The 25,903-nt window shown below is 50.0% G+C and overlaps 1 protein-coding gene across 1 annotated transcript in view; it reads right to left on the reverse strand.

Moving 5' to 3' along the window:
- SHISA6 (shisa family member 6) overlaps positions 1 to 17,320 on the reverse strand; it is a 289,687-nt gene extending 272,367 nt beyond the window's left edge. The window contains exon 1 of the mRNA XM_037810048.1: positions 16,677 to 17,320. Within this exon, the coding sequence (XP_037665976.1) occupies positions 16,677 to 17,320 (644 nt within the window). The remainder of the gene's footprint in view (positions 1 to 16,676) is intronic.
- Between the last annotated feature and the right edge of the window lie 8,583 nt (positions 17,321 to 25,903).

Genomic DNA, 25,903 nt, shown 5'->3' on the forward strand with positions numbered 1-25,903 from the left:
AATAATCATCTGGATCAATGAAACCGTAACACCACCTTATGTTTATACAGCACTTAGTTCCTTCTGCCATGTGATTCCCGAATTAACCCCGGGACTTATGCAGCTACTATTTTCCCAATTCTTGAAAAGAAGCTGAGGTTCAGACTAATTACAAGACTAGAGCATGATGAAACAGAAATGTCAACCCAGAGTTCTGGCTTGAGCCGGGGCCTCATCTGTTCCCTGGAAACCAATATCTCCTTTTTACTCAGAAACCTCAGCTTTAATGAGTCCTCCTGGCTTCCCCGGCCCAGGCTGCTAATTTAGCAAATGCCAGTTATTATCTGGGCATGGAGAAGCAATTAGTTAATGAGTGACTCAGGTCAAGACCAATTATTTATTTGCTTAAAACCTTGGTTAATGTTGTCAGTGGCCCCAAGGAAATGAAAGTGTGTTTGAATTTCCCCAAGTGTTTCGTTATCTCGGTGCCTGCGGGGACCGAGCCCCCTCAACACTCCAAAGTGCTGCCACCTGCTTTCAAGGCATGAAATCATTCTGAAAATCACAAATGACTTCTTTCAATAATAGAAAAATAAACAGAACACTTTCCATAATGTTGCTTCATATTCTGGACTGCTTAGAAAAATTAAAGGCTACTTACTACTCCTTCAATGATTACTGTGGGCCACACACCGTGCTAAACTCTGACATGCATTCCATAATATAATCCTCAGATCGACCTTAGATAGTTGGTGCTACCACCAGCCCCATTTTACTGATGAAAAATCCAAGACTCTGATAAGTTAGATAACTTTCCCAAGGTCACACAGCTGGTCAATGGTGAATCCAAATGTCAAACATAGATATATTAAACTACAGAGCTGGCTTCATGGAATCATCCATCATCAGCCCAAACATCTAGCCACTCATTTAACAAACACTTGCTTCTTTTACCTACCATGTCCCTGCAATGGTCTGTGATCAAGCTATTTCAGAGAATGTTCTATCTTTAGCGGTAAAATTTTCCCAGATGTAAGAAGACAGCTAGCACACAATTGCTCAGCTCCAGTCACCTTAGTGACATAACCCTAACTCTTAATTCCTAACCCTGACCTGTAACCCCAAATCTTAACCCTAACCCTGACCCCTAACTCAAATTCCAACCATTAAACCCTAACCCAACCCCAGTCGTAATACATAATCCCAATCCATAATCCCTAACCATAACCCAACCCTTAATCCCCTCAATCCTAACCCTAAACTGAACCCTAACCCCAACCCCAACCCCTAACTCTAACCATAAGTCCTAACCCTAACAGCTTTGAAACTTTTCAAATTGTTTTATCAACCAAACTTTTTTGTCAGATGAAATCTTGTGTAGACACCAGTCTACTCCCCTGGGCCACCCCTCTGGATGAGGCTTGTGTAGCCAGAACCCTGCTCTACGCAGAGCCTCCCCTCCACCCAGGAGCCCCTGAACTTCTCCATTAAATCCTAGGCCTTTATGGAGCTTCCAAGTTTGCAGACAAACTTGGCAACAGAGCACCAAATAGAAAACTTGGAAAATTTAGAAAACTTTACCATCTGCTCATCAAACAGATGGTGAAACTTAGGTCCCCCCAAATTAAGTGGGGGAGCCTAAGCACACTGAATTAATCTGGCAAGCCTTTTTGATCTCCATTAATGTGCTTTCCATGCATATCCCCAGAATACAACTATTCACTGAAGGAGAGCAAATGGAAACCAGGATTCTACCTCCGCCACGTCTGCTAATATCTGTCACATGAGTACCACAGAAGGGAGAAAACAAGCTCTGCTATTATTCATTAAGTTGCCCTGTGCCAAGACAAACTCAAATTGCATAATTTAGGCCCCTAATCATACCCTGTCTCCTTTTGGGGGCAGCAGGATTAAACTGATGGTGTTGGGCAAGCACCGTATCACACCAAATAGATGAACTCTTCCATGAATAAGCGATTCTGGTTAATGTTCTCATGCTGGTTAAGGACTAATGAGAACATTCTTGTTTTCGAAGAATTTTCCAAAAGCATTCTTGCCTAATTAAGTACAGTTTACTGAATATAATTTTTTTAAAGAATTCAAGTTCTTCCTCAAATGGGCCATCAAGTCCAAACTTCAGTTGTCTTCACAGAGAAAACTAAGTGAAATACAGGAGGCCAAGGAAACTGAGCTATTCATATAAAAATGATCTATTCCAGATCATGGAAGTTTTGTGAATCTCTGATAGCTGCTTCTTTTGTCTTTCTCCTAAAAGTAGAGTGCAGAGAGTCTATTCAAATTCTGTAAAGGATTCTGGTTATTTCAGCCCTGGCTAACAGAGCTTTCACTTGACATTGACACCTTAGGGGCAGCGGTGTCACCCTCATACTTAGCTACTGGACAGTCTCGAAAATATGCATTCGGGACAATGGAAATGAATATATTTTTAATAAACATGGACCCATGAGAATGGCTTAATTTAGTTCTCCCGATTCCCAGTTCTCTCATAGTCCACTTGAAAAACACAGCTGCTGGCTTTGTGTGTGCACCAGACCCCCTCCTCATCCCGAGAGGCTTGGCGTGGACGTGGAGCTCTCATTTGTTTGACTAACAATGTCTGTGCATCTGCACCGAGCTGTTCTGCAGGTCTGAGTTGTCCCCAGCATAATGGGAATTCATCATGGCCAATAAACACGAGGGCCACCTGCTTTGTTTTGGGGACAAGCAGAGCAAGATGCCCCCTCCAGTGGGTACCTGGCCTGGGACGATCTGCTGAAGTAGGTGGAGAGTAGATGTGGTTGGGACCAGCTCCCCTCATTTTGAATAGCATCAGGTCACACGTGCCATTTCCAACCTCCTAAATCATACGGGAATTTACTCAGGCCTGGGAAATTTGGTAGCATCAGTCCACAAACCTAGTGTTTTGGAAATATTTGCATTGTTTTTCTGAGAATTAATCAAAGATCTGACTGTCTCAAGGGCAGCTACCATTTAGAACTGGGAAAACAAAAATGCAACCAAGATTTGTTAGCACAGCAACACGGTGATCCAGGTGACATGATAGGTGAGTTAACAAATGTACCTGCATACAAGGCACAGACATGCTTCTGGTTTTGCAGCTGCTATTGCCCACAACCACTGCTACCGCTGCTACCATCTTTATTTGTGTGGGCACACACCTAAATCCACAGGTGAGACAAAATGAAGGCAGCGTGGCCGAATGGCTAAACATGGGAATTCTGGAGCCAGAGTGCACAGGCTGGAATGTCAGCCACTGATGATGCTGGCCATCATTAGCTAGCTACTTAAGTGCCCTGTGGTTCTGTTTCCTCATTGATTTAAAAAAAAAAAAAAAAAAAAAGGCAAAAATAATAAGACCCAAAATAATGCCTACCTCTTAGGGTTATTATGAAGATTGAATGAGTTAATATTTGCAAAGCACTTAGAGCAGAGTCTGGCACCTAGTAAGCATTATATAAATATTTGGTTAATAAATAAATCCAAATACAAGCTCCCAACATCTGCAAAAGCTCAGTCCTTTGGGCCACGACAAAAGGACAGGTGGTAGAGGGTCGTCTCGGAGGGTTGACTCGATGACACCAGATTGGCAACGCTCTCGGTGTGGGCAGAGAGGCACAAGGCACGACTGTGGCCACAGGTCACCCCTGGAAGGTATCACCCACATTCCATATTATCTGTGCAAGCCTAAGGATGGTTTTCATATAGGGGCACACGCCAACTTTCACTGAACCCTGAACTTGGCCTTTGACAGCCAAGTATAGAGTGTCTGTTGGTTCCTTCCTGCCTGGCCATTGCAGATTGAGCTTCTAGTATGCAAGGACATGTGGAAATGAAGGCCCAGTGAAAGCCAAAGCTTTCATGTCGTGAGCAAAACAAATCAGGATTCGAATCAGGTGGAGAAGGGTAAATGGATCAAAGCGGCCAGAGCAACATTGTCTGCAAAAGATCCAGTTATTTTTTAATATCTTTTCTTTCTTCCTTTTCTTTTCCTTCTTTTCTCTTCCTTTCTCCCTCTTTCCTTCTTTAAAATAAACATTATTGCCATTTCCAAGCTCAGGTACTTTCATGCCCATGCAACTATCAGAAAGAAGGGTTTGCAAAAAAGATCACCCCAAATCCTCTGCACTTCCATTCATTCATTCACTCATTCACTTATTCAACCATATTTATTGAGCATCTCCTCTGTGCCGGGCACTGCTCCAGGCCCTGGGAGAGGGGCACAAACCAAACAGGCAAACACCTGACTTCAGGCTGGGGAGAAGGTCACCTGCCACAAAGCAAAGCTGCTGACCAGGGCTCGAGACTGGTCAATTTCCCAGAAGAAATCTTCAGATTTTCAGCTTGGGTTTCAATTTTTGAGACCCACAAGCCGCTCAGGGTTTCCCTAAGGAACGAGAACCCCGTTTCCATGTGGACATCCCCCTGCACAGGAGCAAAGACTTGACTCCATGTCCCATAAGAAACAGACTCATAACTTGGGATATTTACAGGAGCTGGGCAGGTTGAAGGGGGCCTTGATGGATATTGTCAAAGAGGAGACATCTTGCTGTCTTGTAGAAGAAAGGATATATTCCCTCTGGGTTACTCCAGTGGGCAGAGCTCATGCTAGGGACGGAGATCTTGGTTTCCCATGAGAATCACCTATAACTGCATTCCCCTAACAGAATGGACCATCTCCAGGCGAGGGGAAACCCAGCCCTAGGGGCATGCATGAACCCTGCAGGAGAGAGAGGATGTGGCCTCAATCAAGAGAGGTATGAATTAAGAGGTTAAAATGAGCATCTGAGCATTCCTATGAGGTCATTCACAGACAACATTCTTATCTGAATGGGGCGTGCAAGGAAAATGCATTGCCTCCCACATCCCAGGGCTGGTGCACCTGTAAGGACAGGTGTGGACCTGCCTTCCGGAACCACCCAGGCCTGCTGAGATCAGAATGGGCCGGAGGAGAACATACCTCCACCACCTTATACCCCCATTCCCTGCCAGGGTAACCGACCAGCAGGGCTGCGGGAGCTGCCCAAGGTCAGGGGTCAGGAAGGGACAGAAGTTGGGACCGGAAGCTATCTTGGCTCCCAGGAAATGCTCAGTGCAGAGTAAGAAGGATGTAGCCTGAAAAGGTGGGAGCAAGGGGGCTTTGCTTCACATCCCCCTAGAACCACATAAGCATCCGAGGGAGGGAGGTTCAAGTCCTTTTCCTATAAGGTGCCGGGCGGCTCACTGAGTGCCCCCCGTCCGGCCCTGCAGCAGCTGGGTGCTGTCCTGTCAAACGGTGGTGGGTGCTCCGGCCACTGACTCATGAGCAGGCTCCTCGGGCTACTGGGAAGGACGACAGTGGGAATTAAGGCAGCGCTCCATGTCCTCTTAGTCCCCAGAGTCAGGGCAAAGTTCCCCGGGGACCCCAGCCTCTCGTGCATGGCTGTTCCTCCTTGTGGCAAGAGGGAGATGAGGGAGTCCTGGGTTGTGGCATAATTCATAACTTAATTTTCAAAGCAGACATAGGGAGAGTTTCTGGATTCTAAAAGCTCAAGGAATGAAAATGGAAGGAAGGAAGGAAGGGAAAGAAGAAAGGAAAGAAGGAAGGGAGAGAAGGAAGAAAGGAAGGAAGGGAGAGAAGGAAGAAAGGAAGGAAGGGAGAGAAGGAAGAAAGGAAGGAAGGAAGGGAAGGAGGGAGGGAGGGAAGAAGGAAATAAGTAGAGAGGAAATTAGCAGGAGCCCCTCAGAGGAAATTAAAAAAAAAAAAATTCCAAGCAGCCTACAGTCAAGCATCACCAATTCAGCAGGAACGGGATGGGGTGGGGGTGGGGTGGGGTGGGCAGGCTAATCCCAATCAATGGAACAGACCTGGAAGTCATAAAACACTGTAAAGGTAATGCATTTTCACTGCTTCCCAGGTCTCTGCAGAATTTTAAATCAGTTTCCAAAAACACTGATCTTCGGAAAGCAGCTTTATTGGACAGGTCAGAACGACTGGGAATTAGCAGGCCAGCTGTCTGCCCTGGAAGCAGCCTGTCCCTCTGCAGGCTGTGTGGGCCCCGTGCAGGCTCAGCAGCCTCAGCTCATCGCAGCTTCTGATCAGACAGAGAAAAGGAAAAGCCACCTCGCCCAGGCGCAGTTTTGGATAACTTCTGAATCGGTGGAGTCTGAATCGATGGGGCTTAATGAAGTTACAGCTGGACAAGCTCAAGAAAGAGAACTGGAGGGAGAGGGGCAAGGGCACCCCACGCCACAGAAGTGGGCAGGAAGCAAGAGAAGGACATATGGAGAAAGGAGAGGCAAGGGCCAAAGAAATTGAAAGGAACAAAAAGACACATTTTAATGATGTGCCTTAAAAGAGAGACAGACAGAGGGGGAATCAAGAGATCCTCTGCAAAAAGGCTGGAATCTTTGCAAATGCTCCAGGGGTGGGGGAAGGTGGTGCTGGCATGGGGGTGGGTGAGAAGCTGGCTGTGGATTTTCTGAGAACATAAAAGCTGCGTTATTTCCCGTGGCATGAGTAACTCTTCCAGAACTATGGGATATTATTCCTGGGAAACTTCAGGCAAATTTCTCAGGATGCAGGAAAAAGTGAGAGAGAGCCAACTCCTGGTCCACTAGGGAGCCTGGATTCCAGATCCTTCTCCCAGCTCGGGAGCACCTAAGCATGTCCGGGCTGGGGGTCGTTCTCTGCCATTTCAGGGAGGTGGGTCCACACCAGCCTCCCCCTGGGATAAAGCCGGCCCAAACTTCAGAGGCAGTGAGGCTGGAGTCCCCTCCCGATTAAATCCGAGCCTGATCCTAGGTCTGGGGGAGAACGAACTCCCCTGACAGCCCCCTTCTTTGCTCCTTTATGGGGTTTGCCCTCTCCCTGCCCGACCCCTGGGGATGACGGCAAGAGGACCCAGGACTTCCAAAGGGGGGGTGGGAGCGGATTCCGGAATGTACTCTCAGATGCCCCTCGAAATTCACAGCCACCCTGCCTGCCCCCACCCAGCCTCTCTCCGGGTGCAAACTGCTCCTCACCAGAGCAGCAAGAAGGAAGGAAGAGGGAAGAGGTGGCTGTTTGGGTGGCAAGTACACCTCCAGAAGGGGATATTTGGCTAAGGGAACAACGGATATGGCCAGAGGACAGATGTCCTAGTAACGAGACTTTAATGCCGAAGCTAATGGAACAGTACACGAGCTCAAGTGCCAACAAAGAAAGGAGTAATGAGGGTGTCTGCGAGGGCTGCTGGAAGCAGAGGCTCTTCTCCCCAGTGCGGGGACCAGGGCCAAGGCCAGGGCCACCCAGACCCTCCCAAGGGTCTCAGGACGAGCAAGGGGGCTCCGGGACACTCCTGCCTCTCTAGCTGGGTGTGGGTATGGAGCAGGATGGGGTGCGAGTGTGGGGAGACTGGCACCCAGCCATACCGCGGTCCTGGGGAAGGATAGTGGGATGGCTTCTGCACCCCATGCAAAGCCAGCACCCCTGAAATGCAGCCACAGGCCTGGAGTCAGGGGCTCAGGCTGCCCCCTGATAACTGAGGCTAGATGCTCACAGAAGCCCTGAGCTGCTCGAGAGTCAAACGTGGAGTAAAAAGAACTGCCCACGATTCCTTCCTTTTCACCTGCCCTTTAGGGTCACGCAGCAGAATGGGACACAGGACACTAAAAGGACAAGAAACAGAGAAACAAGGGGAACGAGCGGTAATTACGAAGCCTGACTGGACGAAGAGAAAAGGAAAAAAAGAATAAAATGAGAGCAAGGAGGCAGCACTGAGTTGGCTGAAAGGCCATGCCCTCGATGCACAGTGCTAGATGTTAGACATGGAGCGGAGGGGAACTGGGATAAAAGGAGCTGCTGGGAGCTGTGCCTCTCAGAAATAAAAACTGGGGAGAGCTGGAGATCCCCTTACTCCTCCCGGGGGCTATGTCTCATGCAGAGTTGCCCAGGGGTGCTTTTAATGCCGTAAAGATTCTTCTTCCTCTGTTAGAATCAGGGTGCTCTGTTGTGTCTTGTTTTGGGTTTCATTTGTCTTCACCATCTCTGCCAATATCGTCCATCTCTGAACTGAGCCCCTTCCCTGCCCCGGACACCTTCATCCTGCAATTCATGTAAAAGAGGCCACTAGGGGTTCCTCAGTGCCCCGATAGGTAGGGCCTCTATCCACCCATCCCCTTTCTGGGTGGGTGGGTTTCTGCTTTCTCACATAATCTGAGCATCACAGAGCCCTTCACATTCAGAAAGGTGAGAGCCAGCTGCCCTCTTGGACACCAAAGGCAGATGGAGATCAGCAACTTAGCTGTGTGCCCTTGGATGACTTACTAAACCTCTCTGAGCTGGTTTCTTCATCTATAAAATGGATACCTGGATGCAGAGTGTTGAAGGAAAGATGCAATGAGACAGTGCATGTCGGGTGCTAAGAAGAGTGCCTGGTACAGAGCAAGCCCTCAAGAATGGGAGCTCCTAGGAGTGGCCTCTTTATCACCTTCTCCATGCATCTTTGAATCCTCCTCTAATTGAGATGTGAGGCCCTCCCCCAACTCTGGCTTTCTAAGGCTGCACAGGTGATGAGGCCCTGTAAGCTCCCGGGAGACGGAGCTCCCACCACCCTGACACTTCGATAGAGGGGAGTGGGGTTCCACAGCCTCAGAATGGGACTTACTCCTCCCACAGTGTCCAAGGGTAGCCTTCAGGGGGCAGCAGGGTCAGAGGCTCTGCCCCAGCCCATGCCGTCAGAGCCTAAGTGCCCAGCACCTTCCCCACACCCTAACTCCTGGTTGCAGAGAATGCCATCCCGTCCACTGCAAGGAAGAAAGAGAACTGTCTCCAAGGCCACCCCTGGTGGCCCCTGGTCACCAGCCCCTCAAGGCAGCCCCCCACCCCACTGCATGCCTCTGATCAGCCCTGCTAGGGAGAGGGCTCAGTAAATGCACATCAGGGTTCATGCGGCAGTGCTCACTGGGGAGCCTCGGATCTCTGTGCTCGGAAGCATCTCTGCTTCATCTATGGCTACCCAGCCCAAGCGGTAACCCCATTGGATTGCAGAATTTGCAGAGATGATGGCCCCAGGATGGAGAGACGGAGGACCCAGTGGACACTCTGCCCTCTGACCCCCAAACCTCCCTGCTTGCATCCCAAAGAAACTGGATCCTTTTTCCCTCTGGATCAAACCAGGAAGCTGAATGGAGCTCTCTACCATCTCATGCAGAAATGTGGGGCATTCATTCATTTTATTCACCCTTTCTGGGCAGTTACTTTAGCCGCTTTCTGCATGTTCGACTCCATTCTTTTCTCCTCCCTCCCACCACCCCAACTGCCTGCCCTGATGCACAGATAGAGCATAAGGCTGTTTCCTTGGGCCAGCAAAGTTCCTTCAACATGAGGAGGGCCCCTTCTTGGAGGAGAGCCGGGCATTCATTACAGAAAACTCCTCTCCGGGTAGCTGACACGGCTCCTTGGAGAGCCAGTCTCGTTCCTGGAGGTGCTCTTTATTTCTGATGAATAACCTGGCCCTGTCACCTACTTCATTCACCCATCTCAGCCCCATGACTTATCACCATTTATAAGAATCAAATCTACCACCTTAAGAGGATAAAATATGCTGCCATTCTGGAAAGTCAAAATGACATGCTGTGGGCTCTGAAAAGATTTCCAAGAGAGGAACTTTGGAAACATTTTCCAGAAAAGAATCGGTGCTCAGCGTCCCAAGGTGACTGCTTGGAGCGACAGCTCATTAGGATAAGGACATCCTGGTTCTTTCCAAAGAAAAATCAGGCAAGAGACAGGAAATGCACCCAAACTGCATTGCAAAGAATGTTTGGGCCCAAGTTTCCAGCTTCATTCGCTGCCCTCCCTGCCCCTCCTCTGGACACCTCACGCCGTCTTGTTCGCCGTGGCTCTATGGTACCTCAGCACAGGGCTCAGGAAGGGCTGGCCTGGGATGAAGGAATGAGTGTCCATAACTCACAGAGTTGTCTTATATCTGTAGGGAGCTATTCTGGGGGATGACCCTGAAATCACCAGCACCCCTGCCCCAAAGGGACTGCAGGATCCTGGAGGTCTCCAGCCCTTGGGAAAACTGAGCCGTATCCATCTCGCCATTCCACCCATCTCCGAGAGAGAGAAATAGCATTCATGGCCCGGATATTTAATTACAGATTTCTGCCCACAGTTTTACTCCATGACCCACTGCACTGGTTCACAATTCTTTGGCTTGTTGTGTAGTTTCCTTCCTCAGTCGTCTGCATTACTCAGATCTTGTTAAAGGATGATGCTTATTATTGCCCTTTAAAAAGAACTGAGAGAAACTGGAAAGGACTGAGGGAGACTGGCAGAAATAATTTTAGTGGATGGAAAAAGTGAAGTAGGGAGGGCCAAAAAAATTTAGGGAAGGAGGAGAAGGGAGATGGTTGTCACTTGTCCCTCACAGCTCCTAGTATGAGAAAGCTGTTTGATGATGGCTAACTAAGAAAAATGTGGGTAAGTAAAGTCAAGCAGAATGGATTCTAATTGGACAAGACAAGGCTGAATGGAGCTGTGATAAAAGCACTGGCCTAGGACAGGGACATCCCAGCTCATAGTCCAAGTTTACTCACCCAACCAGCTGTGTGACCTCAGCCTTGCTACCTAGCCTCTCTGAACTTCAGTTTCCTCATTTGTAAAATTAGGGAGTTAGATCAAATGACTTGATTGCAATAAGAATCCTATGATTTTGCAACAGATGACAAAATAATAGAATGGACTATCCTCCCCTTTTCAGATTTTGTTTTTACTTGTAGAATTTAAAAAAAAAAGATAAAGAGACAGTGTTTGCTACTGCATTATTCACAATAGACAACAAGCAGAAACAACCCAAGTGTCCATCAGCAGATGAATGGATAAACAAAATGTGGTATAGACATGCAATGGAATATTATTCAGCCAGAAAAAGGAATAAAGTTTCAATACAGGCTGCAACATGGGTGAAGCTTGAAAACATTATGCTAAGTGGAGTAAGACAGACACAAAAGGACAAATATTGCATGATTCCACCCATATAAAACATCTAGAATAGGCAAATTCATAGAGACCGAAGGTAGATTTGAGGTTATCAGGGGTTGGGGTGGGGGAATGGGGGGTTAATGCTTAATGGGTGTGGATTACCTGCCTGGGGAGTCAGAAAAGTTCTGGTAATGGATAGTGGTGATGGTTGCACAACATTGTGAATGTAATTAATATATTATAGACTTAAAATTATTAAAATGACAGATTTTATGTTATGAACATATCACCATAGTATTTTGTTAAGCGCTCACCCCATACCCCCCGCCCCCTGCCAAAGACAAGGCAAAAAAAAACACAGAAACAGACCTAACGATCTGTCCTGAATAGTTCTGAAATACGTTCTCTCAAGGCCATGGAGCTGAGATGTCAAAAAAAGTTAAGCCCTTTTCCCCAACTGCAATATCTGCAAAAGAACATGTTAGAGACATGAGGGCATAAATGTAACTGCGCGAAACATAACGGATTGAAATTTCCCAAGACAGAAGAGAAAAAAAAAAAAAAACAGAAGGTATTAATTTTTTTAATGTATTTAGCCTAGACCTTAATATATCCCATGAGAGACAGCCCCCTCCCTGCCACCAACCTGAGACATTTAACACACCAGTAACTTCAAACTAAAATTTTGTGGCTCTGCAGGATATACACTGTCAAGAGACTTGGCCAAAATGGCAAGACAAGATGCACTTGAATTCACCACCCTTTTAAAAATCAATAGATTGTGCAGGACTCTGGTTGAAGGGAGGGTGCCAGGGCAAAAAGGAGGGTCGTGGCATCCAATAGCCAGTCGCTGGGTGCTAGTTCCAACCTGGGGTGGGGATTCTCGCCGACTACAAAAAAGGAGTGAAAAGTTAAGACCTAAATGCAATCCTGCCTAGCCCTGGAAAAATCAGACAAAAGAACAGGAAGGATGAAGTTCTCGTGGTATAATTTCCGTCTACTCTGGCTCCCCGGGCAGGTCCATCTGGGGTTAACAAATAAACCTCTTTCAATCAGCTCACTTTTCCAGCCGTCTTCACCATTGCTTTCTGCACAGTTGACGTGAATCAACTGCCTGGTCAATCTGATCTCTCACTAACATAGGTTGAAAACAGTAGACTGGACTTTTCTCTACCCATGTCTTCACAGCCTGGAACCATGGGTAACTCTAGGTAATTTAGCACCAGATTCCCGGATGAATGAATGTGTTCTGAGTCCTAGGGTAGGGTTGCAGGTGGGGAAAGGAAGACAGAAATTTACGATTTGTGAGAGTGGGGCATGGTGGGAGAGAGGAACAGGGAAAGACAGCGAAAAACATGACCAGAGAGAATTTTCAAAGTCCAGGGATTTTTGTAAAGAATCTGCATGGTTAACCTGCTAACTCAAGAATGAACCCTGCTGGACTCCTCACCCCAAAGATAATATACACTTCATAAGCTTCTGTTTTATAGTATGAAATGTATCTTGCCCATGGAAGGTGAGCTGGGCTCATTTCTTGAATGAATGAGTGCATGTGAGTGTCTGTAGGGGCAGGACAAAAACCCATCCCGTAGAAGACGAGGGATGTTTGTCTCTTTAGGGGTAACAGCCTACTTCTCCCCCAACTCCTTTCCTCCTTTTGCTCCCCGTTGTTCCTTCCTGTCCTCCCAGCTTCCTCCCCCAAAACCCTCCCCATAAGCCTTCTCAAATCCTTCCCTACACATACTTTTCTTTTTTTAACTCAAAGAGAACGGAAAACATGTAAGGCTAAGACCATCAGTCCAAGGCAAAATGCTTTTTCCTTTCCTTCCAACTACACATTTGAAGTAAAAGACAAATTGATTCTCCGTTTAGATCAATTCATTATAGTGCATCTGCGGTACTTCAAAAAATGGCCTGTTTGGGGGTGATTTGACAATTCAGTGCCCAGGAACCCAGAAAGAGAACTCACCAAATCAGCCACCAAGGTGGTCCCGCTACTACAATTATGCATTCTGAGAAGAGAAAGCAGAGCTCTTTGGGATTGTAATTAATTTCTGGAGGGAGAAAAGGTAGAACAAAGTGTTCCCTGCTTTCCTCTAGAAATAAGCAAGAGGACCCACCAATGACGGAATCCTTTCGTTGGTGGTAGGGTTTGCCTCCTAACACCTTTCCTTTTCTCTAGCACAGATGCTAGTGTCAGCTCAGGGCTGTCTTCCCCCAGCTCTGAGATCCAGCCCCTCTGTCCCTGCACAGGCCGCGCGAGGCCCAGGCCTGGCTTCATCAACTGCATCTACTGTGTCCTAACAGCTCCTGACCCATCTGTTAATTACCCATTTTAAAAAAAAAGCCACACAGTTCCTCCTCCGGAATGATTCTCATCTCAGAGACACTAATGAATCAACTCGGGGTGAGAAGGGAGGAACAGGTTTGGAAATTAAACCTAGTTGGGAATTTAGCATCAAAAGGGAGCTAGCCTCGGGCCGTTGGCTGAGCAGAGCTCACGTCCTCAGCAAACATCAAGAGCCACTCACAGAACAAACAGCCCCAGAGAAGCAATGCAGAAACCACTCACAGAGCATTAAAATTGGTGGATGCGTGACCAGTAAGCTTGTAATGGGAAAGTTAAGCTAGAGACCCTGGTTTAAAGATCCTGGTGGGAAACAGAGTTCTGGTTGGGCAAGGTGGGCAGTTGATGCCTAGCAGCTCTCCAGATCCAGGGCACAGATCTGCTTTCGATCCTTCTACCTGGTTTCTTTCTCCTTCCTCAGGGCTGGCTAACTGAGCCTGACTGCACTCGTCTGTTGGAATTACCAGAGAGCTGATCTTATCCCTTATAGAGGCCGGTTTTGCACCCAGAAACAGGATGGTGAGGTCTAATTGCTTCTGGAAAAGACCAAATCTTGTTCTTTCCTACAGAGATGATTACACCCTGGAATAAGCTCTTCATTTGTTTTCAGAAGTAAATGTCTCTGCTGAACTACTTCAAGGAATGCATAAATAGATGCACATCCTACTTCCTCCGTTGCCCTCCGAAGAGCGTACACTCCTTCTGCCCTGCTTTATCACACACACACACACACACACACACACACAGCTCCCTGGAGTGGCATGCCCTGTCCCCGAGACGTGAGCCGTGAGAACACCGTGGTGACACACCTAAGATTCCACCCAACTCCCTGCAGTTTGCTCCCCCACTGCAAGAGTCCGGGGAAGGATGGGGTCGAGAGGGGATACAGCTGGGCCAGAGTTACCCAGAAGTAATAATCAGTCTCCCTGACCTGCTCAAAGTCACTCACAGAGTGCCCCACTTGTATCGCTCCTGCTCTGACGCCTTCTCTCCCACACCCTACACCGAGACAGGCACGGCCCCACCGAGCAGGCACCAGTGGGAGGCTTTCTGGATCAGGGCTGCAGCTGCTGCAAGAGGGGCTGTGAACTGGATAAAATCAGGAGGTGAACTCCAGGGAGAAACATCCCATATCTGCATAGTGGTCAGAGGGCTGAAATTCTCCTGCCTTCCCACAGCTAACTCTCTTCCCCAAGCCATCACCATAATCGTCCAAGCAGGAGTGGGGGTGTGGCAAGAGGGGGTAAAAAACACCAACAGGGGCAGTGACATCCCCAGGGTCACAAGCCAGTAGAACCAGGGCCAAAGCCGGAATCCAAAAAAGCCTGTTCCCAGCATCCAAGAACACTGTTACTCGGTATCACACCAGGCGATGATGGATAAACTCGGAACGAGACTGCTGGGCAGGGCAGAGGGCAGCTTTCTCTGGGAATGCAGAGATCTCTGACTTAGGGAAGAGAGAAACCCAAAGAAAGGTTTGTGGGAAGCAAACAGCAGGAGGCCACGGCCAGAGTGGAAGGTTTGGGGACCAAAGAAGGTGAAAGGGGCCATCTCTCTATCCCTGAGGCAGAGGTGGAGGGGACGCTAAGATTTAGGACCTCTGCTTCAGAAGGGTGCTTGCCCACAGCCAATTCCTCTCTGCTACCCAAAGGGAGCTGAGAGAGAGAACTGTTCGCTAGACAAGATCCAAAGGAGGGAGTGTCTCGTTCTTATTTCTGTCACTGTCCCACCTACCAGTGCATCTGGGAACTGGGATTGACCCAGAATATTTCTCAGTGCCCAGTGTCAGTCCAGGCACACAGGGGACAGTGGAATAAAATACTGCCTGGGAGACCAGAGGGGGTGGAAGAGAGGGCAGTAGCACCTTAGGGCGCTAAGTGAGGGTTATAAACAGGGCTTCTTCTGGAAACACTCCAATTCCAATCCTCAAGTTCACCCGGATCAAAATGCTCACCCTCTCTGGATTTGGCTCAGTAAAGCCTGCCAGGCGGTATCATCTTTTCTCAACACCCACATTATCGAGGACAAAAAAAATTAATCAGTTCTTTCAGCATGCCCAGAAATTCGTATATGACTTTCTCTCTCTTCATCAAGGTATAAGGCGATTAATATCCTCAGCAGTAAGGGAAGGAGGTTTTCAGGCCAAAAGGAACACAAGCAGGGAGCTGGGATGAGCTGACGGTGTCTGGCTCGGGGTGGAGGCTGGCTGGGAGAAATCAGAAGCAGGACTGATATGGGGGGGGGGGTGGCACTGGTTACTAAGACAGTTCCCACATGATGGGCCAGAAACGGAGCCATCTCCTGGGGCTGGATTTGTTCCCTGAAAGGACCTCACTGAACTATGCCCAGCCATCAGTCAAGAGGGAAGTGGACGTGGAGCGAACTTTCCATCCCCAGGGTGTGCCATTCCTACAGTTGTAAGGAGAGTTCCTGGTGTCCTCTTGACTTTGATCCCTCAAAGGGCTCACTGGGAGCCAGGGCCATGGGGTGGGAGGCAGGTCAGGATGGAGCTACTAAAAATACATATTTTGAGCTCTTGGCATCAGCTAGTGGTGAGGAGGTAGCTCCCACTCCCCAGAGGAAGCCGTGAAAAAGATGCCCCAGCAGGTTTGACATGACAAAAGTGTCAACTTAAAGGGCTCTGCCTACAGGGTTTAAAAGAACAAGGAAAGCTGAGCATCCCCCTTGTCAGCGGATGATAAAGAGACACCATCTGCATTTGGTCAACATGGAATGGAGAAACCTTATTCCTTCTTCCTCCAGGATGCTTCCTCTCTATATGCCCCATCACCACCGCACGCACGCACGCGCGCACACACACACACACACACACACACACACACACACACACACACACACACCATCACCACCACCAGTAACTTACACATAAATATCCCAGATTACACTAAATCACTTGGTACTTTTTCCAGTAAGACTCCAACATTGGTCACTCGCCTATATTGAGGATGGCACTCTTGTTTGACTCTGAAAACCAAAGCCCATGATTAGAGCCTTCGGCAAAGTGCTCTCATGCCAGGCAAACAGAGCCCGGGACCCCGAGCCGGCATCACAGAATTTCTAAGATTCTCATAACCCAACTTCAGGAACTCGACTAATTCTGCTTTTGCTTTGCAAATCCCCCGACCACCAAAGCATGCTTTCCCGCTTCTGAAAAAAACCTAAAGAGGGTGCAACAAAACTCGGGGTTCACTGCATGAAAAAGAAGTGAGGGTGAAATTGACTCAGCAGAGAGGGTCAAGAGGCGAAGGGAAGAGCGGAGCGAGGAGAAAATGGAAGCACACGGGGTAGGGGGGGCGGAGACCCCCGGAAGCTCGGGGTGGGGGGCGCGGGGGCAGGCGCCCGCCGCTGCCGCCCTCACGCTCTCACCTGTGGATGTTCATCTCCCGCGGAGGGCGGTGGGCCTTGTCGTAGGAGACCTTGGCGAAGACGCCGGCCACGATGACGAAAGCGATCACCCCGCAGGTGATGTAGACGGTGAAGTTGGTCTTGTCCTTCTCGGGGTCGTACTTGTTCTCGGGCCCCGGCGACACCACCTTGGTACTGGGCGTCTGCACCCACACCGGGCTCTCGTAGTTGTTGCACTGGCCCTGGTCCAGCTTCTCGTGGCGCTTCTTGCAGCAGAAGCGGTAGTAGCAGGTGCCGCAGCAGTACAGGTAGCCGCTCTCGCTGTTGTTGCACACGAACTCCTTGTCGTACTGGCCGCTCACGTCGTAGTAGCCCCAGCACGTCTCGTAGGTGACGGCCGCCACCGCCGCCGCCACCGCCGCCGCGGGCTGTCCCCGCCGGCTCCCCGCCTCCGGGCCGCCGGGCGCCCGGGCGGTGCCGTTCAGCTCGCGGCCGCCCCGGGCCAGGGCGCCTCCGGGCCGCCGACCCCCGACGGCAGCGGCGCCGGCGCTCAGGGTCCGGTTGGCGGCGCGGCCGCGGGCGCCGTGGGCGCCGGGCGGCAGGTCCAGGGACTCCGGCGAGAGCAGCAGCAGCAGCGGCAGCAGCCAGAGGCACCGCAGCGCCATGGCGGGGCCGCGCGGGGGGCGCGGGGAGGCTTCCGCGGCAGGCCGCTCCCCAGCCGGCCGGGCTCCGAGGGCGGCGGCGCGGGGCGGTCAGCGGCGCCGGGGCGATGGCGCCATCGAGGCGCGGGTGGCGGTGCGCACTGGCCGGCCGGCGGACTCGCTCCGGCTGCTCACGCTGCGCGCCGGCTCCGCGCTCCCCCTGCGCGCCCCGCGCGCCGCCCGGGCAACCCCATCCCCCGCGCGCGGTTCGGCTCAGGCAGGACCCGGAGCGCGGCTCCGGGCGGCAGCGGCGGCGGCGGCGTAGTCCCGTCCGGGCGGGTCCTGCGGGACAAGACGGGAGCCGGTCACGGGGTGGGGCGAGCAGCGGGCGGGGAGGGAGCGCTCAGCCCTCGAGGAGCGGGGCGCGGGGCGCGGGGCCGGGAGGGGGCGCGGAGCCGGCTGCCGAGACGGGGACCGACCGGCCCCGCGCACGGGCACCGAGGGCGCACGGCAGCCCCTCGGGCGCGCCCCGGCGGCCCGGCCCCGCAGCGCGCTCCCGCCGCCGGCTGGCTCCCCGGGACGGAGCCGGCTGCGGCTGAGGTCCGGCGGCGAGCCGGGGGGGAGCGCGCGGCGGCCGGTCCTCACTTACTCACCATGCCCGGCTGCGACTGCAGAGGCGGCGGCGGCGGCGGCCAGGCGGGAGCGCAGCGGCTGGGGCGAGCGAGCGAGCGAGTGAGCGAGTGAGCGAGCGAGAGCCGCCGGCTCGCCTCCTGCACTAGTGCCGGAGCGTGTGCGAGAGGGAGCGAGGGAGCCACGCACTCACACCCGCACACCCGGGAGCGCCGCGCGGGGAGGCGAGCCGAGGGGAGGGCGGCCGCTCCCCGCCGCCCACGTTTACGCGCCTGGGCACCCGGCGTGGGGCGGGTTGGGGGGTGGGGGCTCGCTCTTGTCTCCCCTCCTCGCGCCGCTCAGAAGCTCCGCGTCACCCAAGCTCAGCACACCCGTTAATCCACGCGGCCAGCCCGGCTGGCGGAGAGCGGTCCTGGCGCAAGATGAAAGTGTCCCCCAAGGAGATGGCCCTCGGCAGGGCCAGACCTCCCCTGCCACTGTCCCCTCCGGTCCCGCCGGCGGGTCCCGCCCCTACCGGAGCCCTGGGTTGCTCGCTGCCTAAGCGGGAATTGGGGTTTCTGTAAACCTTTGCTTCTCCCTAGCGGCGACGCTCGCAGCCGAGAAAGAGGTCAAACCCATTGCTACAGGTTCCTCAACTGAGGCCAGGCCATGTGGCTTGTCTGTGCTGTCTGGCGTCCAGTGAGCTGAGACTCTCCTCCCCTTGGGCACTGCGTCCCCCCACCCGGCCGCACACTTGCATATGGGCGCAAGACAGCCCCAGCGCTGGTGGCACTTAGTAATCTCGGGAGTATTTTTCAGAGCGTCGGGAACGAGTTAGAAAACAGATCCGGGCACTAGCGGAGCCTCTGGGAATCAGCTCTGAAATCCTTCTGCTGTCGCCGACAGGGAAAGAGCGGCCTGGGGGGTGTGGGTGTGGGTGTGGGTGTGGGGCATTCCTCTGTAGTTGCGTGGAAAAGGGTCCCGGTGCAATTTTCAGAGTCCTAAAGTTACCCCAATAGGGAATCATAACCGTCAGCTTTGGTGTCTTTGGAGTGTGTCCGTGGAGGATTTGGGAGAAATGAGGACAAAAAGCAGTGCCCACAGCCCATTGCCTTTTCTGTCCTTGTGTGCAGGTGCGGCCGCGCGGTGGGGGGTGGGGGGCAGACTGTCAGCGTGCGGGGACATAGAGAATTGTCCTGACACTGTCCATTCAGTCCCACCCATGTGTGACCCGAATCAGGGCCCCCCACCCTGGAAAGGCAGAGCACCTCCCCTGAGAACTGCTGAATGAACAAACTGGAGCTGGAACCCAGATCCCAGGGCAGAAGAAGGGGATCCTGATTCTCGGATGGGAGATGCACAGACTCCCCCTGCAAATCACATTTGCTATTATTTCTCCATTCCTTCCTTCTTCCTCTGCCCTTCCCATCCCCTGAGCTTCAACTCAGCTGCCACCCTCCTAAGGACTCTCTGTTCAACAGGTTTATTTGGTGCCTGCTCCATGCCAGGCCTTGGGAAAGTGCTGGGACAAGTGAATGAGTAAGACAGTCCCTTTCCCTAAGAAGGAGGAGCTGATAGACCACAGGGGGCACAGACAGATAACACAAGATGTCCATACAGCGTGCTGAACTTCCATGATAAAAGTGGGCATCGAATGCTCTGAGAATACCCAGCCCAGTCCTGGAAGGGGGAGCTTTCTGGATCAGATAATGCCTGATGAAGAGTTAATAAAGCAAACATGAGAAGGGTGTTCCCAGCAGACGGAACTTAGCAAAACCAGGAAGACCTGAAGTGTCAAACGGGTGTGTGAGCAGCAGATTCAAGCAGTTTAGCAACAACTTCGTGGGAGTCTTCCAAATGACTTGGCTACCAGGAGGGCACCGTATCCCCTGCCAAACAATTTGAATTCCTTCTGCAAGTGATGGGGAACTACCAGTGGCTTTTAATCAGCAGGGAGAGAGGGAGGAAGACACTGTCAGATGTACAAGTTCACTGGATCTTTAAGTCAAAGGGATTGGAAACACTGCACCCAGGAAGCATTCAAATAATCCAGGTAAGAGATGGTACAAGCTGCGGTAGGCTACTGGTAGTTGATACCCAACAGTTGTGATGCCAAGCTTTGTCAAAAGAGCAAGTTTGGGACAGAGCTGGTGATGTTGACGTGCCCTTGAGGGCTCTATCCAGCACAAGAGTTTCAAGCTCAGGAGAGAGGATAAGATGGGCTAATAGTTTGGGCATCCCAAGAACAAATTTGAAGACAAAGTCCTAGATTCTTCATCTTTATGTAATCTGCATTTTCTAAGCCATTTCCTTCCTTCTCTCCTCCCTGAGCTTCAAGCTCCCCTTCATTATTCCAGAATTGCCTATTCCACACCGGGAGCTTTCTAGCAATGGTTAGCAATGTATTGTCCTCGGGTGGGGCTCTAACAAGTTTTGATCATGTGGCATTCAGGACGGGAAATTGGTTTCGTTCCTCAGACCACCCCCTGCCCCATCCCAAACACACACACACAAATATGTTCTGATTCCCTGTGCTCATAAATGATGGTGTCAGCAAACTCACGGAAAATAATATATCTCAGCATTGGATAGGATCTTGAGGTTATTTATTCCAACCCTTACTGCAGGATGCTGTATTTTTTCTTGACACTTCCAGCCCTCCTGTCTTGCCCTTTCTAGTAGACCATATTGGATGCCTGCCAGCATCCATTTCCCCATTTTCTCCTCCTTTCAATATCTAAGTTGTTGACAGTCTTGAAGTGCCGTTCCACTGTGTATTTGACTCCTTAGAAAGTACGGGGGAAGAATCATCTTTTCCAACACCTAGATCAACTTCAGGCAGCCGTGAACTTCAGGGTAGAGTGACCCAATCCCTGGCTTGGGAAAGTCGATACTGACTCACTATATTCTCTGCCTCAGGTACATAGTGGGGCTGCATTCCCTGGCCCGTGTGTGAGCAGGTGGAGAAAGTGGTTGTACCAATTTGTATACATTATATCCCCCAGAAAAAGCCATGTTCTTTGATGCAATCTTGTGGGAGCAGGCATGTTAGTGGGGATTAAGTCAGAATGTTTGAATTAGGTTGTTTCCATGGAAATGCACCCCACCTGACTGTGGGTGATAACTCTGATTGGATAATTTCCATGGAGGTGTGGCCCCACCCATTCAGTGTGGGCCTTGATGAGTTTACTGGAGCCCTATATAAGCTCAGACAGAAGAAGCGAGCTTGCTACAGCCAAGAGGGATACATTAAAGAATGCACAGGAGCTGAGAGAGGAGCTGCAGATGAGAGACAATTTGAAGATGGCCATTGAAAGCAGACTCTTGCTCCTGAGAAGCTAAGAGAGAACAAACACCCCAAGAGCAACTAAGAGTGACATTTCTGAGGAGCTGCAGCCTAGAGAGGAACATCCTGGGAGAAAGCCATTTTGAAACCAGAACTTTGGAGCAGGCGCCAGCAGGTGCCTTCCCAGCTAACAGAGATTTTCCAGACACCAACTGGCCATCCTCCAGTGAAGGTACCCTTTGTTGATGGATACTTTATGGCCTTAAGACTGTAACTTTGTAACCAAATAACCCCCCTTTTATAAAGGCCAATCCATTTCTGGTGTTTTGCATTCTGGCAGCATTAGCAAACTAGAACAGTGGTCAGTGAGGTTTTTGTTTTTGTTTTCATTTTTAATTAGAGAAGTTGTGGGTCTACAGAACAATCATGCATAAAATACAGGATTCCCGTACATAAATCCACCACCAACATTGGCATTGGTGTGGAAATTTTGTTACAATTTTGTAATTCTATTGTTTTAATAGCAGTTACATTTGTTACAATTGATGAAAGATTGTTAAAGTAGTACTACCAACTGTTGTCCAAAGTTTACATGGGGTATTTTTCTCCCATATTCCCAACATTTTATTTTTCTATGCATGTCTTTATTTTATAACTCATCTACCCATACAGTGGATAAAGGAACTGTCAGTCCCAAGATTTTTACAATCACACAATCACAAGCTAAAAACTATATAGTCATAAAATCATTATCAAAGATCAACGCTACTGGATTACAGTTAAACATTTTCAGGTATTTCCTTCTGGCTATTCTAAAACATTAGAAACTAAAAAGAAATATCTATAAAATGAGTCAGTAGTCATCATTATTTGCTAAATCCTAACTTCTCTGTTAAAACTCCTCCCTCTCATTTGACCATTCTCTCAATCTTCAGGGATATCTGAGCAGTGACAGTTCTAACATCTTCATGCTGAAAAGCAGTGTCAACATTATGGCATAGGGTAATGCAACTAGTTGATGTTCTTGGAGAGACTGGTGCCTCTGGGTTTCAGAGCTTTATCTGGCATAGAAACAATCAGGGGGCTTTAGGTTTCCAAAAAAAAAAAAAAATGAACTTGATAAGTAAAACTTCTATTGAGTCTTAGATAGAGCCCAGGATATTGTTTAGGGTTTTCAGGAATACTGTAGGATGGGGCTTGGTCAATGAGTTTTAGGGAGGAAATGCTGTGTGTTATTCCACTGCCGGAGTGGTATGAGACACTCTAGAGTCCTCTTTGTCTTCTGGTGTAGTGATCAGTGTTAGAGATGGTCATGATTTTGTCAACCTGGGTCCTTAAGTGACAATAACGAGAAAGCCCCAATGAACAAGCAGCACGAGTGAAAATTCTAATTTTGTTTTTTAAAGCCACTGGAATTGGGGTGTGTTATAGCAGCATATCCTACCCCATCCTGACTGACATGCTGAGGGTGGCAGATGGAAAGATGGAAGGAACCTGGATCCTTAGTTACATTATCGATCCACTCATGGAACTATGCTCAGAGCCCTCCCAACTCTGTTTTTCAGTCATAGGAGAGGATGCGATTTCCTTTTGTGGAAGCCGGTTTGAATCCAAGGTTTTTCTTACTTGCAGCCAAAGACGTCCTAAAGGATGCATCATGAATCTTCTGACTCCTTTCTGACTTTGTCTAGGGTTTCTACCAAGCTGTGCAACTTTGTACTCATCATATATCTTCCATGGAATTCCATTTTCTCCTCTATAAAACAGGGAGCTAAGTGGAGGGAGCTTTTCTAATAAGCCACCTCTATTTTCTTTTCCAACCACGTGTCTTTACCGTGACCCCCAAAGCCCTGCCTGCTCTGGTTCCCTGCTATACTCCCAAGCTCACCCTCTGCCACCCTCTCCTTACTCGCTCCCTCCAGCCACGTTGGTGTCTCTGTGTTCCTCAGAGCCTTTGCATTTTCTGTGCCTTCTTCCTGGAGCCCCTTCCCCCTGACTTTCTTGTATCTCCTAACATTTCTGCTTAAGCTTCACCTTATTAGAGAGGTTTCCTAATGAACACAGTGCTCCCATCACACCACCACCCAACATCTCTTTCTCCATCATGGATGCATTTTCCATCATGGCATTGATCACTGATAGACTTTCATTTGTGTATTTTTAGACATTTCGACTCCACCCTCTCTGTTCTAGAATGTCCTCTCTTGTTCAGATTTTGTTGCCTGTTTTGATGACTATTGCATTCCCATTGCCAAACCCAGTACTTGGCATATAGTAGGCTGCAGTGGGGACAGAACTCACTGTCACCAGCTGTCAGCTCCTCCAGCCTCTGCCTCTGCTGCAGACAGTGGTCTTCCCCAAGAACGCAGCCTTCCTGGGACAGCTCACAAGCCATGACTGCTCAAGGTGAAGCCGTAATGTCCTGGCCATGCCAGCCCAACTCAGGAACTCTGGCTGGCCATATTTTCTCCCAGTTTGCAGAGTGCCCTGTGGCTGAGGTATTCACAGGTCCACATTGCAGTTTGACATTTCCCTCTGCCCACTCCTGCTTCCTCCCCAACATTCATAGGCATGGATCCCAAATAAATAGCCTGCATGCCAGACTTGGTCTCAGCATCTGCTTCTGAAGATCCCAGCCTACACCATAGGCATTCAGTAAATACTTGTTAAATAAATGAATGAATGAATGAGTGAATCTGTGGTCCTCAAATTCCCTCCACGGCATCCCTGTAAGTGGTCATATACCTGTTTCTTTGACAGGTCCAGTAACAAGTAAGATACTATCTCCTAAGGCCTTCGATTCCAGTAGATGGTTGTAATAATTAGAAAGTGAGATTCCGTTGGATTTTGCTCTTGTTTCTGGCAGCAAATCCATTTATTGGTTCATACTGAGCTTATGGCTGACTGGAGGCTTTTTCACACCTGTGCTGGTTGGGATGACTTTTTGGATCCATGTGAAATGCTTCATACATATTTTAGTTTATTTTACAAGTCTGGGAACTTTATTCCAGCCTTGTGTTTTTGGAGCTTGCCATCCAGTGCATCATTTCTTTCAACATACTGGGCATTTGTTCCTTGCTTCCCACCATTCTTTCCCCTTCCCTCCAGCCACTAGCTCTAGTGTTTATTCAGGGATATACCCTCCACCACTCCAGGCTCTGGTGATCTGTGTAAGGTTGCATGTGACCCAGATGTAAGCCAAACAGCATATTTTAACTCTTAAACCCAGAGATTCAGATGAAATACGCTGGCAACTGAAGCCCATTGAGTCAGACAAGCCGCAGGCCTTGCCATGGTAGGACTGAGAAAGCTGTCACTCCTTCTCCCTGGGAGGAGGCAAGAGTGGGCCATGGCCACCATCTTGCCCTACAAAGGGGGAGCCCAGGGCTGCTGGGGCACCCCACAGGAAGCCCAAGAAAGGAGCCAGCATGGTGCTGGGCTGAGCCCAAGGAAGGGAGAGAAACTCAGTCCTCTTGAGCACCATTTGAACCTTGACTCTAGCTTCATCTGAATCCTGCCCACACCTATACTTTTCTCCCACCTGAGCCAATAAATCCTTACTAGAATTAAGCTCCTTTGAACTGGGTTTTCTACCTGCAACCAAAACAGATATAATCCACTTCAAGGTTGATCAGCATGACCAAAGTGCTCACATTGGAAGAAGTGGCTGTGCCCATCTCTTGAGTGATGCCACATGTGGGTCCCCTGCTCTGCTTCACAGCAGGTGAGGCCTGAGGGCTGGGAATGAAAGGAGCAGAACAGGTCAACATGTGGGAGCTACGACAGGTGGCCCATTCACAGCCGATGCCATCAGGTGGCTCTAACCATAAGATTTAGGCTGAGGACCCTCTAGTTCACCAGAAGCAGCTGGGAGAAGGTGCAGATGTAGGTGGATTTGTGCCCACCATGAAAAGCCACTCCTGGTTAGGACAAGGCCGGGGTAAAATGACTGTTTTACCAGAGGCATGTTAGTGACTGCTAGTTTAAGCCACACCGGACCAGAGTGTTCTCTTTCATACCATTTTCTAGACTCAGCTTTAAAAAAGATTGTTCCAAAGGCACAGCCAGGCTTCCCAGACGCAGTGTCTGAAGGGAATATCGGTCTCAATCACAGTCTCGGAAATTGTCAGGAATGCGGTGTCCATTCAGACACACAGAACGCCTCAGACAGACAAGACTGGGAAAACTAGGCAGCAATCAACAGAATCTGCAGAGGAGACTGGAGGGGGTGGGCAGCTCTACTTTGCCTCCAGGTATGGTTCAGAGCAGGGCCCCAATCATGGCAGTGGCATGGCGTTCCAGCAGAGTGACGATGGGGAGCTGAAAACCAGGGACTCAGCCAACCAAGACCACATGCAGAAGAGGCCTGGAGAGCTTCAACTTGGGGGTCATTCCCTTGTGTAACTGACAGCCAAGGAGACTTGAGGAGCAGCATGGGAGCCAGAAGTTGCGACTAGCTCTTAACGATGCACCCCTTGATTGAGAGTGGGAGAACCCAATCCGCTGCCAGGTTCTTACTCTCAGATCTGATAGGTGGAACCAGTTTTAAGGCATGTGGGCAGCAGCTCAAGCAAAGGGTGGAGGCAGAGACAGAGGAGGGTCACAGACAGCATCCTCGTGCTGGACTAATGATGGCCACGGATCATGCACCCACAAGAAGTGGAGGCTGTTTGCCCTCCCTCTGCAGCTCGGTTGACCTTGTGAGTTGCTCT

The sequence above is a fragment of the Choloepus didactylus genome, chromosome 18 (assembly GCF_015220235.1).
Source record: "Choloepus didactylus isolate mChoDid1 chromosome 18, mChoDid1.pri, whole genome shotgun sequence".
NCBI lineage: Eukaryota > Metazoa > Chordata > Mammalia > Pilosa > Megalonychidae > Choloepus > Choloepus didactylus.